The following is a 19,114-nucleotide window of genomic DNA, read 5'->3' on the forward strand; positions in this document are numbered from 1 at the left end:
GTGTGTGTTGTTTTGGCTTCGGGTGCTCTGTTTTACGAGCGCGAGATCCTCCTTCTCTGACCAGGTTCATGTGGAAGAAGCCATTGTTTGAGTTACTAAAGCTGGTGTTTAGAAATCACTAATTCGAGGTTGGGACTTTCCCTATTAAGGAACGATTGAGGCTCCGTGCGTCGCAGATTGTGTCGTCCAGAATACTTGGGATTGTAATGATGGAGATTCTTTGCTTATTTCCTTTTAAACACGGGAAAGAAAGGGAGAGTGAGTGAGTGTGTGTGTGTGTGTGTGTGTGTGTGCATGTCGGGGATAAAAGGGTCAAATTCCCATGACTGCAGGAAATTAAAGTTTATTTCCAAAGCGCACGGCCCCTCCCACCACACACACGCCACCTCCAGCTAAAGCTAATCTCTCAGCGACGCCCCTCAGATGTCTGTGCGAGTGTGTGTGTGTGTGTGTGTGATTACATAATGCACATTCACAGAGAGCCGAGATGACAGGCCGAGGCAAACGCAGAGAGGGAAAACAGCCCAGCTTTCCAAGTGTAACAGACTTGGAGGTCGTCCTGCAGCTGTGCATCATTGTTTTGTTGTTGGCAGAAACAAATTGTACAAAGTCGCACATCAATCATCTGAATCCATCACTTTGAGATGTTTCATAATTTGTTTTTGCACTTCTATTTTTAACACGAATGCATCACTGAATCCCTAAAGCGTTTGCAGGAAATGTAACTTCTCTGTGAAAACGTTTGGGGGATCAGAAGTCGGACAGACTGGGCCAGATGGAACATATTCTGGGTAAAGGTGGACTGATGAAATCTGAATAAAATGAAAAAGAGACTAAACACCTTGAAGGTTTCCACATAACAGTTAAAAAACTGTAAACATTTCAAATCAGGACCAGACTTTTATGCAAGAAGTGCAGATTTTGGCAGATGTTCGCTGTCCACCACTTTTTTATGATATCAGCAGCTGAAATGAAGAACTTTTTGAACTGGACTTTGACTTTGACAGGGTGTGAATGAGTTATGGAGGAAGTGTGAAGGGCCACTTGTGATGAAGGTTTTCTGCACGGCAGGTGGAACTGAAATGGTCCAAAATTCCATATTGAATTTACAGTGAAAAAAGGAGAAAAGACGAGGAAACCCTCATATTAGAGATGCTTTTTAGTCTGAAAATGAACTAAAGAGTATCAAAGAGTATCAAAAGACTTCAGCTAATCAACTTGTGTCAGATAAAGCCAGGACACGCTTAAAGAGAGAGGCTTTCCTGATCATTAGAAATAAAAAAACATCATTTAAAAAAAGGCAGAAAAAACAAGTGAAGGAAGGGAACAAGTGGAAATGAAATCAGAGGCAGAAGAGCAAGTTGGTTTGGAGTCCCTGTAGAGCAGCGATTCAGAGAGTGGGGCATGAGAATGAACCCCAACAACTCCAAATAAGAGCAAATCTGTCCAACAACTACCGACACGTTTCACAAAGAATCCAGTGGACCTGCCAGTGAAACCAACACACACACACACACACACACACACTAAGAGACAAACAAAAAGAGGGAACTGAGCAAGAAGAGCAAGTAAAGAAAAGAGGAGGAGAGACTGGAAGAGAGATTTTAACGATGGAAACATGCCATAAGATATTGGGAGGGGAGGGGAGAGCCGTACGGAGGCTGAGAGAGAGAGAGGTGGAAAAAGAAACAGAAGTGCAGAAGAAGAAACCCAGCAGAGGGAAAGCAAACATGGAGTGGGGGGGGGGCACGGCGGGAGGTGATGCTGAGAGCGTGACGGGCTGGGTGGACTGCAGAGATTTCACCCCGGGGGGGGAAACAGAGGACGAATATTCCCACAGTTACTCACAGAGCGCTCTGTCTGTGAGCCAGACAGACTCAGGCTGATCCTGCGATCAGGTCTAATGTCAGAACTTAGTTTGCACACAAGAAAACCAAACACCTGTGGGTGCTGAAACAGTCACCTTTACGTCTGTCGCCCCAACTGGATCTTCTACGGAGCAGCAGACGGTTTTATACTTATGAGCACCACAGGGAAGAGTCTGCTGCATAAACGTTAAAGGACAATATCTTTTGTTTAACTGGTAAATATATGAATCAATTATGTCACTTTATATGTCAATTTAGTGATAAATACTAATACTTCAGCATATTCCCAATAATAATAATAATATATTCACTGGTACCTGCGCTGGGAATCCCACTGATGTACTGATTAGTGTGTGATGGTTTTGTGCTGTGTGTTCCTGCACCGTTTACAAAGATTATTAATACTTTTAAGATCTTTAGGTTTACTTACTTACTTACTTTATTTAAGAAAAACAAGTGTTTGCTGTTGTTAATTAAGTTCTCACATCTGCTTTTGTGTTTGTTTCCTTGTGTTTTACGGGCTCCACGTCCTCCGTCTTCCTCCGTGTTTACGGGGCTTCACCATACTGTTTTGGTAAGAATGACTAATTCAAGGCCTGTGTGGCCTGTGTGATATTTGGGAAGTCTATTTCCCAGAATTTAGACTTTTCTTGCTGGAATTATCATCCTTTTCAGAGCGGATGGTCCAAAACAAATATGTGCACACTTATGAGACCCAGAAATCTATAACACAGATATCATGATATCATGGAAGTCGTTTAAAAAGCCAAACTCCTGAAAACTTAAGAACAGGTAAAGTCAGAAAAGAGTAAATGAAAAGTGGTTTTCTCCTGTTTTCCCATGAATCTCACCGTCTAACTGAACCCTGCTTGGATGGAAAAAGAGTATATGTTTATTTAAGATAAAATAAAAAAAAGAAGACTTCCTGAGAGTGAAGGTCATTTGGATGAAACACACACACACACACTTGTTTCCATCACATACTGAAAGGGCAGATTAATGTACTTATATATTCCCTTGGGACCTTTATCTGATGTCTTAACCCTAAATTCTTTTCACATTGTGAGGCTGCTGTTCGTCCCCACTGGAAAGTGTGGGATCAAGCCTGTGGCTGGGAGAGCACGTCCCCGACAGCAGCTGTGTCACTGCTAGAAACCATGATGCATTCAAGGGCTCTGGATCCTGCAGAAAGCTTCATCCTGAATGAGCAGAGAAGGTCTCCTCTGATGCTAAAAAGATCCACTTCTAACGTCCTGAACCTGGTGGGACCTCCACCTGTTCGGAGAAGGACCCCCAGAGAGATATCTGGCTATTTCCAACTCTGCCTTGGTGATTTATATAAACTGGAAAGAGTGGGATGGTCAAAACTCAGTTTCTAACCAGCCACCTAAACCATTTTCTGTAGCTTCTGTTCTGCTCTTACTGTGTTGCATAGTGCATCAGTGCACAGACCTGAATGGTGAGCTGTGTGTGAATTGCTGTTATGAACGTAACACTGTCCTCCATGGCCGTTAGAGCAAGAGTAATAGTCAAATGTCAGAGATCCTTGTGGACTGCAGACGAGCTGCAGGGTGTAATTGAGCTTCACAGCTTCCAGGAGACTGTGTGTAGACTGGGCCTGAATCAGCAGTGTGGCCAAAGTTGAGCAGGTCAGGGGTTAATAACCCTGAGAGAGAACGACAATGTGGGAGAGAGCAGTTGAGTCTGAGAAAAGCGGCTTAAATACCAACTGGTCTCATAGGAGAAAGGCTGCAGACACATCCTACACACACACACACACACACACACACTCCATCTACAATCAGCTGTGTTTGTTTCTTAGCCTCGGCCTCTACACCCTGTGACCTCAGCGATCCCTCCAGGCCCAACAAACACCAGAGAAAACCCTCCCAGCCTGCGGCCTGCGAGGTGTATGACAGATTTAAGGTTTATTGGTGAAACTATCCCACTTTATTGGCCGGATTATGACTTCAGGAGTTCAGATGGATCAGACGGTTGCACATAAACAATATTTCAAAGCGGAGAGGAGTCCAGCGGCAAAAAGGAGGAATAGCTGCAGCAGAGGGGAAGTTTAGAGGTATTTGTTGTCCTACCTAGAGGTCTGACTTTCTCACTTTAGAAGAGAGAGATGATAACTAATATGAATACAATGTCAGGCTGAAGGTGAATTAAATCTGATTATCAGTGCTCATGATTGTATCCGGAGCTGGGAAGTTAAAAAAAGTACTTACCCTCTGACTTTTTTTTGGCTCCAGTTCCCCATGAGATTATTTTTGTTACCAAGATCATCCTTCCTGGCTGTAAGAGGAACTATGGTCTATTTCCAAGCATCTTAAAAACATTATTTGTTCACGGTTGGTATATTTTATTATAGTTTTCAAGTAGTTGTGTTTGTTTTTATCCACCAAGCTTGCACTAACTTTTTTTTTTTTAGGCACACGAAAGACTCCAGGATGTATTCTCAGCGGAGTGCTACACCTAAAGCCCAGTGAGCACAGTCCAAAAAATGTGGAAATGTCTTAAACTTCCAAGTCAAAGAGGACAAAACACTCACATTTCTCTTGTTTATTTGGCTTCCATCACGATAGAAAAACTCCTTCAGAGCGTTTGGAGCGTACAAGTTAATAAAACACACACAGGACGGAGTTAATACAACTCAGAGTTGGACCCAATTACCTAGGAATCACTTCTCTTATCCCATGTTTCCAGATATGAGGACCAATCATAAGGTTGCAGTTAAATCCTGTCTAAACCCCAGAACACACAATATGAAGCTTCACAAAACCCTGCTGACCCCGAGATGAACTGCAGTGAGAATCCTATCAGCGGTGAGACTCATGGACCAATACACACATCAGGTCACGCCCTTCGCCCTCTCTTATCACAACCGACAACTTGGATCGCTTACACGTGTGCACCAAATGTTTTTCGTCAAACACACACACACACACACACACACACACACCCTCAGATTCGCTAACAGACGGTTATTTCTCCCTCGACAGTTGGACTGCTGTCCTCGCTCCAGCTTTGGCTTTCAGTAGAAGGAGGCTGATTTGTTCTCACCAGTCATAACCACTAAAACTAACGCCAAGCTCTCCACGTCATCGTGAGCCTCCCTAACCTCCTGGCGAACGCTCTTCTTCACAACATCCTCATCCACCAAAGCCCTCGTAGTCAAAATCCATCACTCCACAAACTGAGAAGCCATCTGAGCGACGCAGGTTTGACCCCTCGTTCTCTTAAAAGACTGCAGGCAAACTCTAAGACTGATTTAAAGACATTTATAAAACTGTAAATCATGACCAAACTGGACCAGATGGCTTATGTGGATTTGGAAGTTTCTTTCCAAGAATTTGATGAGTAAATTGATGCCAGTCTCAGGTCTGTAGCCTAAACATGAAGGTCCAGCCACCAGCTGGTTAGCTTAGCTTAGCATAAAGACTGAAAACAGAGGGAGACAGCTAGCCAGGCTCAGTTCAAAGGCATACGTACAGCTTTATATCTTATTTATATGAGGTGTACCACACCTAAATGTAAAGCCAACAGTGATTTAGGGATTAAACAAATGAAATATAAAGTTAATTTGGGATTTGCAACGATTTGTGATCTCCTTTCTCTGGCCTCATATTTAGCACACATACATAGGAGTTGTATGAATCATCGTGAAAAAGTTCCCAAAATGTTGAGCTATTCCTTTAAATGTTATGTATGTGGTTGCAAATCTGTGAAAGAAGTAGGAAGTAATTGATAGTCATTTCCGTACCTCTTGGGATACTGATCTTGAAGTCCAGGTCTCGCTCTTCCAGGTGGTACAGGGCCACTTCCTGGAGCCTGGCTCGCTCCAGCTCCGACAGGCTCTGAATGGGCACCGGCTGCAACCGCACGCTCTGACCCAACATGGTCGCCCACGTGTGGTCCCCCTGCCGAGAGGAGAGGGAGAGAAGTCGGTGAGGAGAGAACTGAGAGATCAGAAAAGCAGACGGAGGACAGTGCAGGACCGATGACTCGTCCTTTTATCTTTTTACTGCTCATTTTCTGCTCCGACAATTTAACCAAAAAGTACAAAAAGATGAAATGGAAATCTCCACTGGCTGTAATCAGTGAACATTATCAACCAACCATCAAGCTCTTACAGGCAACAGTGAGTCACAGCAGCCACAGTTCTGCCGTAATGCTCTCAGTACACGTCTTAGCAGCAGCAGTGGAAGGTCACAAAGTACATTTACTCAAGTATTGTGAAGTATAAGCACATACTGGAAGTATTGTACTTTTTGCTTCACTACTTTCATCAGCTTAGTTACTAGTTAGAGTCCTACTGGCTGTTTGATTCATGTGCACGTCCCTTCAGATGTCGGTTAAATCCTCATTCAATGGCGAGGAGTCCTGTAAAGTTGCCATTGGCAGCATCTGTCTGCACTGCAAAACAAGCCAAACAAACCAAAGGGAGGCACAGATATATCAAACGGAGAGTCTAAAAGAGAGCCTGGCAATAAAACAGAAGTCAATAACAGAAAATTGCCTCCTGCAGCTTTAAGTGGAGGATCTGAATACTTCCCCTGGCACTGACGGAGACCCCTGTGGGCGCAGCAGTACCAGGGACAATGGCAGACAGAGTGCATAGTGACTAACAGGATGGAGAGAGACTGAGTGGAGCCGGGAAAACAAAGTGAAAAACGAATAGGAGCCGCAGTGAAAGAGGTGTTTGATGGAGGGATGCAGCGGCCACAGGTTAACAAGAACCAGACAAACACTCTCGATTTAAAGGCCCGAGTTTCACAGCCGGTTCACCCCATCAGGCAAAAATGTGCTTTTAATATATGCATGCAGTGTGTGTGTGTGTGTGTGTGTGTGTGTGTGTGTGTGTGATGAAAGCCCATTGTGCACAAAAGCATGTAAATCAAACAGCTACTAAATCAACAGAGCACAGTGAGCTTTTGCCTGATGCACAGAGGAACAACACTGTTAGAAAACACAGAATGTTTTCACTTCTGATGTCTTGGAGAAGCTGAAGTGCCGAAGGAGAATCTACCAAAACCAGAACATTCAATCCTGCGTTCCTGTTGTGGGCCAGTGGTGAATATGTTCTGGTTTATCAATTAGAATTTAAAACAATGTGTTTACTTCTATTACGTCTGTGATCCAGATTCACCTGCTGGTCGGAGGATTGTCCATATTCAGATTCTTCATTAATGTAAAAGTCTGTAAATCTCATTGTAAAGCAAGACATGGAGACGCTGCTGTGATCTTTAACACTGTATTTTATAGGTTTGTCCACTGTTTTTGTTTTGTAGCATCATAATCTGAACAGTAACTACAGCAGTGCAGAGTGCAAAGTACACAGAAACGTAGTGGAGCAGAGATATTAAGTTGTATAAAACTGAATTACTGGAGTAAAACATGTACTTTCCATCACTGACTAATCTTCAGTAAGAAATCATCACACCACTGCCCTGCCAACAGGATAACCAGAACAAAGTATTTATCTCATTTAACCAGGTAGAAACCTCATTGGGACCAAAATCCACCCTTTAAATCCCAGATCCTCGCTTTCTAACAGTCTCTCTCTGCTAAAACTGAGCTGTCTGTGAGCCCACACCATGATAACCTGAGTGACATCCACTTCAATGCTTTTGTCCTCAGATGTTAGAAAGCTCCTTTAGAGGCACAGAACACCTTTTGACTAGATCTTGAAGTGTAAATGCATCACATAAAGCACGGTTGGGTTACAGTTAACTCAGCAAAGTCAGAAATGTTCAGTAGATCTATATTTGAAAATATGCAGAGCAAAGTAAGTGTAGTTTCATGATTGTAAAAGCTTCAGAAAAAAGCCCTTCAGATGCCTTTTGCCATTTTAGCTCTTGTATATATTCTGTTTCCTAATAAATTGCCTGCAAAGCCACTCCAGGCTTTGTACTGAAGCTGCATTAGATCTCTGGTTCCTGCCTTTGGCACTGAGCCCTGACTCAACTTTTACTGACTACCGTATAAGAACAACATGTAGGAATTATGAACTAAGCCGTGTTCCCCTACATGGCCTCCATACTTACAGGGAAAAGGCAGTAAAGGACAATGAGGGCAGGATGCATTCTTACTTCCTCTACGTTTATAGAGAAATAGATGAAAATAAACACAAGATACTCTTTAATAACTATAAAACACACCTGAAGGGGGCGCCAGGTGGAGTTAAGATCATCAACGTGAGCACGATAGCAAATTTCTTCGCAATCCATCGAACAGTCGTTGAGACATTTCACTCAAAAACACCAAGTCAGAGGATCATCTGGGCACCATGAATATTTATAAGTAAGTTTCACGACAAACAATCGGACAATTGGTGAGATACTTTAGTCTGTGATATGTGTCACACAACAATAACCAAAGCTAACATAAGCGAAGAGCCACTATAAGCTACCGGTCATAAAACATTTAGTGCTTCAATTGTCCCAAAACTGTGTTTCTTTCCCAAGTTTAGTCTTTATAGGAATGATTGACGGGGGCTTATCAAGACTTCAGATGACTTCCCATATGCGTCTTTATATAATCACTCCTTTGTAAGCAATCGGCCTCGAGCCTTATCTCATCCTTTAAAGCATCCTGACTTAACTACGCTAACCTTTCATGGTTATTTCTCCGACTGTTGCTGTTTTCTGTACGCTGCCTCCTCTGTGTGCGCATACGTTTACTTCCACATGTGTGTGACTGTCTCATGTCTGTAATTGAGGCGGCCTCAGCCCACACGGCGCAGCGTGATTGGAGAAAATTGCTGTGGCCTTAATGCTAAACGTATCCAGACAAGCAGGCTGCGGTGAAACTGGATGAAGTTGTCCACAGAGGTTGGTGAGACCTTCTCTGCCTTTTTTTTTCTAAAATGGGTGACATATAATGTCTTAAAGAAAACATAGGTCAGTGGAGAACAACACTACGGGACGGCTGGTTCGCGGCTTCAAATGTCAACGGTAAGAGCTGACATTTAGGATAAGTGCTTTGGCCCAGAAGTTTATTTGGAGAAAGTAAACCTATGCATTATTCCTTGTGTGTGATGGATATTTATGTGATACCAAACACTGCCCTTTATGACAAACATTAGATGCACAGCAGCGGACTCTGAGTGACTCAATACATCGTCCAGGGTCAAGTTATTGTTTCCTAAAATATACTAAATGCAGGAAAAACAACAGAAATAAAATGCTAAAATGAAGTTTACATCAGGCTCTTGTACGCTAACTGTGCAGAGCAAACAGGACGTTACCCAAAACAAACAATTAATATCCGCCATCGTCCAGGACGCACAGATTTCATGTCTGGAAAGGAGATGTTTTATATCACAGATGATGATAAAAGACACTAAAATGGGAGTCTTAGTAAAACACGTGCTTTAACTGGGCAAAGGTTGTGAATAATACATTTATCATAATAGTAGGATTAGAAATCTACATCCACAGAATTCCAAAGTTAACGCCACAGATTTTAAACACATTTTAAACCAGCTTTGTCATCATAAATGCATCTTGTTTATCACACCACAAGCAAATTCTGTGGATTTTCATTCTGGATTGCAGCTGAAAACTGTGGACAAAAAAACTCTAATGTTGCGTAACTACAAAAACAAAAGATATCTGCAGATAAATAAAAAACATGAACCACAAACAACTATTAAAGCGAGACAATTTCATAATTAAAAGAAGAAATAACATCCTACCTCTCATTAATGACATCAGAATTGATCAGGAGTAAAACACATTGCTGCTGTATTTAATACACTCAGGGGGTTTTTGCACATGGTGGCTAACATTCGGCTAATGTTTGCCACTTTTAAGCTACACTTATATCATCCAGTCTTAAAATGTTCCTGCTCATCTTCCGTAACCCAACAGCCCAAACACAAAAGGGGAACTGGAGCTTATGAACTCCTAACAAACCTGCATCATTCACTGCGAATCACTTAAGTGTGGATGATGTGCTGAGCCCGGTGTAGTTTAGCTCTTTGTTTTTGTGGTCAAAATATATCAGAGACATAAAATCAAAACTGTGAAACAGTGTCATTTATTACAATGATAAACCAAAACTGTGTCCGATTGTTCTCAGCATGTTTGACCACTGCTAGACCAACAAACTCTGCATGTGGTTTGCAGCAGTATAAGCTTAAGGAGCTTTTTTCTCAATATTTTTTTAAGATCAAACTCAAAGAAATATGACAAATCACTGAGATGTGTGTTTGAGATTTGATCCAACGAGCTGGTTCTCCAGAGTTGGAGGCCGTCCCACCACGGTGGTCGGAGATCTGAGGAGAGTAGATTCAACAATGGGAGTTCAGATCCCTTTTCCTCTCTCTCCTCTTTTTTTTTTTTTTAATGTGGATTTTATGTCCAATTGTGGCTGCAGTCAATACCAGGAAGGGAGACAATTCAAACCATATGACAGAAAAGCCATGAGGGGAGACAGAGGAAAACAGAGTACAATGAACCAAAACAAGACTTCAGCTGAAACATACAACAACACAGTTACTGTCTGATAATACTAATACTAATGTTAAGGTTACTGCGTTATCACCAAAAAGTGTTTTTACGAGCCCCTACAGTCGTGAAGAGTGATGCACCTCCATGTATAATGTGAATATTGATCCTGTCCAGGTGTCTAAACACCTGGACAGGTGTCCCTTTTTGTTTTTCCATGGTTTTACCTAAACTTAAAAAAACTTAAAAATTACTCGCATACAACAGAATACCGTTGATGAATATCAAATATAGGGGAATTACATCAGGCAAGTCAACTTCATGAAGTGTCAAGGAGGCGTAACTATTTTTGATATCACACACTCGGACCCCCGATGCTCCAAGTCAGCAGCTCTCTTCAGAATAAACTAAGTCTTCTGCTGGTGATGAGTCCAACTTTTTGCAGGATCTCATTTTCAAACAAGTCGGATAGAAAAATTTAAATGTCAGCTGGAAATTGAATTTCATTATTAGTTGGAGTTGGACAAGGCTTCTTCATGTGGCATTGCTCAGTACATCTGCCTCCTCCGACATGTTACTACGGTCAATAAAAGCTCCATCTCATTTCTCATTGTTAACAAACCACATATTATCAGCCATGGTTTCCTCTCTGTTTATTTTTTTTCTGCTAATTTTTTTATTTTTGTGAAACTCAGACTAATCTAAGGGGCAAAATTAAGAGTGGCCTAACACTGCAGACCTAAAGTCTAAAATATTTCACCCACTAAAGATAACGTCGTCATTGTAAAGCAGCGCTGAGACCCTCACAGACACAGCAACAACAATCAAACCCTACTGACTGTATTTAGAACGGTCAAACCTGAACTGTGAGCTGCTGAACCACAGACTGATTCATGTATTCATTTATTTAACATCTCTCTCATCTGCTCGGAGTAAAAGAGGATAAGATCTAGACGGAGGCACGTCACATGTCACGGCGAATAAGAGCTCGCTAATGTTCCTGCAGGACGCAGCTCAACAAAGACCATGGCAATCAGGGACATACCGTACAAAGCAGCACCTGCTAAAACTCTCAGATTCCTGCGCTGCTGTCCTGATTTCCTTCGGCTGCTTTTAATAAACAAATGGAATTTGATTTTATCCTGTAGCTAAAAGGCTCAAAATGCAATAAAATGCGTGTTTGTGATTACATGCATTTGTATGTGCAGCATAAAGAAGTGTGTTTACACAACGTTTGAGTGTTTCTGGACTATTTGCACGTCTGATGTGAAGTGATAAAGTAGAAGAAATGTGCTCTGATAGCTAACACATGCTCTTTCACTCTCCCCCCCCCCTCCAAACCAGATCTCACTCACTTTTTCGTTGTTTTTAAATCTCCCACCCCTTCTCCGTCTCCTGCCTTCCCTTCCCTTCCCTTCCCTCCGTTTCAGTCTCCTCCCGCCTCCCTCACCTCTCCGCCCGGCTGCTGTTAACATGATTGCATGTATCCGTCTCTCCCCATTCATGTTATGTACAAGTTTGTCCATTTTGACAGACAAGATGGGATGAAAATGAACAACTGATTTGATATTTTGATACATAAATACACTTTATTTGTGCTGCAAACAAAAGTTTCAGGATGATTGATAGTTTCGGATTGATATGGCTGCTGCATTGATCGAGTTCCCCTCTTCTTACTCCAACCCAGAAACTTGTAGATAAGAAATCTTATCTACATGTTCTGGCAGGAAGTCAAACTGATTGCTGTGTTTTCTCTTTGAATGGGTTTCCCGGTTCATTATAACACACAGTATGTCCTCCCAGCTCCCTTCATCTCCTCATGCTGCCCTCCAGGTTTTTCTGCTTCATTGGTGAGATACAATAAGTTTACTGTAGGTTCTTACTATCAGCTCTGTATTAGACTGACAATAAATCACCAGTGCGTAAACTGTGACCTGTTTCTCTCCTTTATATTTCTCCCATCAGTACTTAGAAGGAGATAGAACATGCTATATCCATTTTCTTTCCACAAAAACATGGTCCTGTACTAGAAAAACTAGGACAAATTGACATTAAGCCAGATCTTTTTAAGTGAATTTAATTTCAAGTTTGTCTAAAAAATGTCATTTTAAAAGTTTGTTTCCCAACATTTCAGTATTTTACATGATGGGTACATGTAACACGTCCAGATTTCCTGCTGAGGCTCGATGATTCTTTCCAACGCGGACGTAAACAGCATAAATAAGTATGTTAACAGACAGGCAGGCAGCACTAATAGGCCCCTTGGCTGCACTAAAGACTCAGCAGCCCTGTTGTGACAGTCCTGACTAAACTGGCATGTCACCACACACACACACACACACACACACACACACACACACACACACTCACTCACTCACACACAGTGAGTGTTTTCGGGGATCACACAGACTCCCTGCTGTCTGGTTTCAGTGTTAGGTCAGTAGACGAATACTAATAGAAGTGGACCAGCGGGATGATGACAAAACCTTGTTTATGGTTGTGCAAGTGTGTGTTCATTTCAACATATGCTGCATGACAACACCAAAGAAATACGACATTTCAACATTTATTGAAACACTGTTGGTTCTTTTTTGCTCAAAATATAATTTCCCTAAATTCTACTTTCACTTTGTGTAAACCACCTTCACTATTTAAACTCTTTTTCGGTGCCATTTCGAGAAACGTAAGATCCGAGATGCTTTCTAGATTCTCCTCCAATCTGAGGCTTGACCTCATTTGCAGGGAATTAATTAAGTAACCTTGTTTACCATCTTTTTTAAGACTGAATTAATGGTGTTTACAAAGTTGTGCACCTGCCAGTTTCAGCTCCCAGGGGCCCATGAGTTTTAAAAACCATCTGCTGTTTTCTAAAATATCGAGGAAGACTAAAAAAGGCTTCTATCATGCATAAGATATGACTTTCTGGGAGATTCTAAGACCAATAAATATATTTTAAACCTGGAGATTTTGTTTATACAGTGCCTGTAATAGATTTTTGACTTGAAATAATCCCAATAAGGTATTAAATTAAGTGAGAGTTAGCATCATTTATCATTAATGTCGCTACAGTCTGCTTAACACACACACACACACACACACACTTTACTTAAGTCACTTTTGGGGTATTTACATAGACTTGCATTAATTTCCTACATTAACCGGAACCAGTATTTGCTTAAGCCTGACACTTAACTTAACCACTGATTCAAATATCACAGTTTTACCACAATTTTTGTCCTGAACTGCACAAGACATCCCCAGTCAACGCAGGTGTGTGTCCCTAAAACTGACTACAGTGACACACACACACACACACACACACACACACACATACACACACACACTGAATGAATTCCTCATCTATCAACTTTGTTAAAGTGAAAAAGACAAAGAAGAAACAGTTGTGACTGTGAAAATCACACAGCTGACAGATAGCAATATGCACTTAAGACACACTCTCTCTCTCGCCCTCTCTGACACACTCATACACACACACACCCCACCTCTCTCTCTCTCTCTCACACACACACACACACACACACAGTACCTGTACTGGGGTGTCACTCTCTGTCACTTAAAATCCTCCTTAATGGGTCCGTGCAGGTTTCAGCCCTGGTTATCCAGACTTTCCTCGGACACTCGAATGCATCTCAGCACTGCGCTGAGTGACACAACCAGCAGCTCTGAGTTAAAGCTGCGAGTGAGTGAGTGAGACAGAGCGTAGAAGAGAGAGACGGATAGAGGGAGACACGGAGGGAGGGAGGGAGGGAGGGTTGAGAAGTGAGTTAGATTAAGAGAAGAGGAGGAGCGCCGCATACTGAGAACATAAACACAAGAGGGAGGGAGGGAGGAGGAAACAGGAAGAAGACGAGAGGCAGGGAGGCAGCTAGAGGTGGTAAGAGAGAGATGGGGATGGGGTGAAGAAATGATGGATGCGCAAAAGGAGGTAGGAAGGAGAGAGGGATGGAGAAAAGAAGGCAAGAAAGGAGAGAAATAAGAGGGTGGGAGGGGGAAGAGAGCAAGTGAAGAAGGGTAAAAAGTGATCAGGAAAGAGGAAAGTAAAGCAGCAAGTCAGGCAGTGAAGAAGAAAAGGAGGCGTACGAGGAAAACAAGGAAGGAAAAAAGGAGCCAGTATGAGAGATAAGGAGGTAGGATGGGAAGAAGGGAGGCAGGGAAGAAGAGAAGATATAAAGAAGGGAGGAAAGGAGCAAAGAAGAAGAAGGGAAGCAGAGAGGGAAGAAAGAGGGAAAAGAGGGAGGTATAAGAGGAAAATGTGGGGATGAGGGAGGAAAGGAAAGGAAACAGGGGAGAAGGATGTAGTAAAGAGGTAAAGTTGGAGGTAGAGAACAAGAAAATGAGCTAATACATGATATAAGGAGTTGGGGAGACATGAAGAGAGTGAGTGAGAGAAAGAGAGAAAGAATGAAGCTGACAAGGAAGGAAGGAAGGAAGGATGAGGAGGTTTGGAGGGAGAGGGAAGAGAGGAAGAGAAAGAGGGAAGAAGCAAACAAGAGCGAGAGGTAACGAGGGAGGGAGGGAGGGAGGGAGGGAGTGTGAGCAGGAGGAGGATTAAAACAACAGGATAAAAGCTCTATAAAAAGGACAGACAGGAGAGCGACGCCGAGAGGAAAAAAGAGGAGAGGAGGGGACATAAGACTGTGGAGAGTGAAGAAGAAAGACTGAGAGAAACTTTCTTCTTCACTCTCCTCTTTAACGTTACTTCTGCTGCACTCTAGTGGAGCGTCTTCTACGGTCAGGGTCTCCTGAAGATGTTTTCGAGCTCAGATCTGAGCTGCGAATCCACCCTGAGTCTACTCATCTTTTCAGAGCCTGAATTTCAACTGATAAAAGACCCAAATGACATCAGCACAGGATCCGAGATGCTAAATCACACGGCGACCGCTGGAGGCTAGTAAAACAAGCTGTAAATAAAATGCCTGACATATTATCACATTATAAAAAGGGGGATAAAAAAGGACCAGTTCAGGATGGATGGATGGAGACGAATACATTTTTTATTCTGTTTGAATTAACGTTTGTTAGTTTATAAGATAATTTTCAAGAAAGTTGCAGTTTGCCATGAAACCGTTAAAGTGTAAGACTGAAAAAACTACAGACCCAAAACAAGATCAGGGATCATAAGACGGGGGGTGGGTCAGGGGGTTCATTGCCGTTAACTACTCTCCCTATTTTCTCTGAAATAAGGTCCCATGCTGGTCCATCAGAAGGGGGCAGAACTTCGCCTCTCTATTCAGACATTCTTCTTTTATCTCCGTTTTGGTCTCCACCAACTCCTGAGATAAAACATCTGGTTCTTTAGCAGCTAAACGCTCCACTGTGTCCACAAACTAGCTTCCACTGGACAGATACGGTGGTCGCATTGCAGATTTTTTGAGAGCTGAAACAAACAGCAACAGCTTTCAACAACGAGCTGAAAGAGGAAAAAGAGCCGCTGGTAATTCGCCGTAGGTTTGTAACCACGAGCAACAGTTTCCACGTGACACATAGTCACTATCTATCGCTAATATAAACATTTTGATTGGTGCAGCTTTAACAAACTCAAGGAAGCGCTCATCCTGCACCACGTTGACGTTAGCTGACGTTACATGATACAGAAAGTCACTTTTTTTCTGGGATTAGTGTAATAATTTTAGGAAATGATCATCAGCACCTGGCCAAGTATACATTTTCTGTTTCTATGTAAATTAGTAGTGCGTGTGTGTCGAAACAAGCCTGGAAAATGTCTGTCAGCACTCCAGCTGTGGGACTCAAAACACCAGCAGCTGGAATGGATGACAGTGTGACCTTTTGGCCTTTGTGGTCGACCCCGACGGAGGTCACATGTCATCATGACCCTGATTGTCTGATAAGTAACCAGGAGACACCGACGAGACAAAGTTGCTGCACAGGGGAAGAACTACAAATAAACACGAGCATGAAGAAAGACTAAACAAAAACCATTGAAAAACGACGAACATTCAACATGACAGATTATTTTTAAGATAACTTGCATCCCCTTATAGCCGTCATGAAAATATCAACATTTACACCAGATTTCAGGGTCATTTTTCAGTGTGTGGATCCAGAATAATCCCTCTTTTCCCCCTCATTTATTCTCATTTCAGCCACAATCAGCTTCAAGGACGTTAAAATGCTCTTTACTCTGGATCGGCGTCAGTGAGTCACATTTTAAACTATCTTCTGGATAAATATTGTTTTAAGCGCTGAAGAAGAACCACAAAGGTCAAAACCGGTCATATTACAATTCCCTCACGACCAGGCCATGTAACCAACAAAGGCTTTTTCTTATTCGGTCCAAATTTCTCCGCTATTTGAAGTTTCACCCTCAAGACAGGCCAGCGTTTGTTAATCAAGAGCATCTGAAACCTTTGAGAACGCCACTACTTCTCTGTACATGCTCTCATTTCTCTTCAGAAATATGAATCCAACCCACTAATACTAAATATAACTAAATAACATTTATACTTATTACTAATTATAATAAAACATTTGGGCAGACAGTGAGAAAATGGTGTAAATGTCCATTTAAAGTTCATTCAATATCCTTATTAGTCATCTAAAGACAATAAAGGTCAGTATGTTTAGATGATGAAAATGATGATGGAACGATTTGTCAGCATTTCCGTTTTTTTCTGTTGTATCCGGGGAAAAATGAAAGTTTAGACAATAGGAGCCTATTGCATAATGTAGAAATGTGCTTATAACAGTAGAAATAGTCTTGACCTTTGACCCCTGGCTTGTCCTTTTTCCATTGATCTCATGGATATCACACGCCGGCTGGTGTGTGTGTGTGTATGTGTGTGTGTGTCAGCTTATTCTCCCTCTCATCTTTGATCCTCCTCACTTCCTGTGACGCCGCCATACATTTCCAGCTCAAAGGTCGTCACATGGCCGATACGTCTCGTGTCCCCGAACTTGTGTGCTGACTCTGAGTGTCTGCGTACAAAACAGGATGGATGATGAACAGGCAACACACACACACACACACACACACACACACGGTCACACACACACACACACACGCTGCTGGACCAGGATGTCCATGTCAGGACAGCATGATGAACTTTGTTGACTTCACCGCCACCTACAGTCTAAACTATGTACAACAAGACAGCAGTGATCATCCACCTTTGTTTTCTGATTGATCTGAACAAAACATCCTGAATGTTAAGCTATGTGACAGTATATTTTTGAGATAATACAATTTTTTAAGTGATTTTTTATGTAACTGTGCAGATTATCTGCTCTGAAATAGAAGAACTGACCATTCTTGGCACTAAACGGGTTTCTGGTCTGTTTCTGTTTTCCTGCGTGTTTAAAAGGAGCCTGGACAACATACTAAAGTTGAGATTGTGCTCTCAGTTTGTCCTCTACGTTCACTCTTCACAGCCCAGTGAGTCCTGCCCAGACGTGTCGTGAAAATAATGATTAATAGATAAGAAAGAGGATGGTAGGAAGAGGTGTTGGGATGATGGATGATGAATGCTTTGCTCTGACTGCAGCAACAGGACAACAAGACAACAAGACTAAAAAAAAACCTGCTCACAAAGTTGATTTCTTTTTGCACGTCCAATTAATCCTTCTTATTTCATAGATTTCCCCCTGAAGAGGTGTTTTCTTCCTCTATGGGTTAAACACCATCTCAGAGACTGTACAAACCTCAAGCACACACCTCAATACTTACTGTATATGTAGAGAGCTCCAGTTACAATCAGTTAGTGACTTTTCACAAAACACTTTTTGACTGATGTTTTACTTTAACGTGCATTAACTGATTAACTGGAGGCAGCGCTGCAAGCCGTACACCCTTGACATACACTGACAAGCATCACAATCACATAATGAAGTTGTTGTGGTGAACGGGTTCGCTGCTAACACTGCTGACTTTACGGGGGCGTCGAGGACAAACAGCGAGAGAGTAGCGACTCGTTCAAAGCACGTCGGTATGAAAGGCACATTGTCAGATAACCAAAACACAACGACTCTTAGCTTCAGGTGATTAAACATTCCTGACAAAACTAGTTATGTACACTATATTCCAATGGGGAAAAGGGAAATTACAAACCAAAGTACACAAAGTAGACAGACGACTGCGTCACACCTGTCAAATTACTGACCTACAAGCTGCTCATTACTGTAACAGGAGTAGATGGAATTACTTCCAACCTTCTACAGACTCACAAATAAGAAACAGATAGTTAAGTTCTCAGCTTGCTCCTGACGTGTGAATCAAACCATAATTGTTACACGCGCACTTATATATATATATATATAAATATGTATAGTAGCAAAACACACCTGGGGCAGTAGCACTCTTGCGTATAAAGTTACCTGCATGAAGGGTTGGGGATGGTTTTTCCCATGCTGCTACGTGACTGAGCATCCAGCCAAGTTTTGTAATGAGCGACCAAGCACGGAAGAAAACAGGCTCACTGAGAAAAACAGAGCAACAGCCCACAACTTTGTTTACTCTCTTGTCCTTTCAGAAGAAATGTGTTATTTCTTTCTTGATCTTCATTACGTCGGCAACACGTTTCATGCCAAGTGATGATTTATTTGGCTAATAAAAGGATATAATTTTACAGCTCTTGCTCAACGTGCACAATTAACATTTAATATCCTGTAATTTATCTGATAACGGGAACTTGGAGATGAAGAGCATTACTCAATCACATTGGTGTTTGTTTTCTCTCTGCAGGTCACGGCGGTGTTCGTTATCAGCAGATAGTCAGGAGCATAAAGAGGTTATGAAATAAGGAGTTATTGGCT

At 42.1% G+C, this 19,114-nt stretch overlaps 1 protein-coding gene across 2 annotated transcripts in view; it reads right to left on the reverse strand.

Annotated features, from left to right (window-relative positions):
* arhgap36 (Rho GTPase activating protein 36) overlaps positions 1-19,114 on the reverse strand; it is a 55,470-nt gene that overhangs the window by 19,037 nt on the left and 17,319 nt on the right. The window contains exons 1-2 of one of the 2 annotated variants that reach the window (XM_070854454.1): positions 13,872-14,009; positions 5,635-5,791 (exon numbers count right to left, since the gene is read on the reverse strand). In XM_070854454.1, the coding sequence (XP_070710555.1) occupies positions 5,635-5,770 (136 nt within the window). In that variant the 5' untranslated portion in view covers positions 5,771-5,791; positions 13,872-14,009. Of the gene's footprint in view, positions 1-5,634; positions 5,792-13,871; positions 14,010-19,114 lie in introns of those variants that run through there. The other variant, XM_070854453.1, reaches the window with a different exon arrangement.

The sequence above is a fragment of the Pempheris klunzingeri genome, chromosome 23, assembly GCF_042242105.1.
Source record: "Pempheris klunzingeri isolate RE-2024b chromosome 23, fPemKlu1.hap1, whole genome shotgun sequence".
In the NCBI taxonomy this organism is placed as follows: Eukaryota; Metazoa; Chordata; class Actinopteri; order Acropomatiformes; family Pempheridae; genus Pempheris; species Pempheris klunzingeri.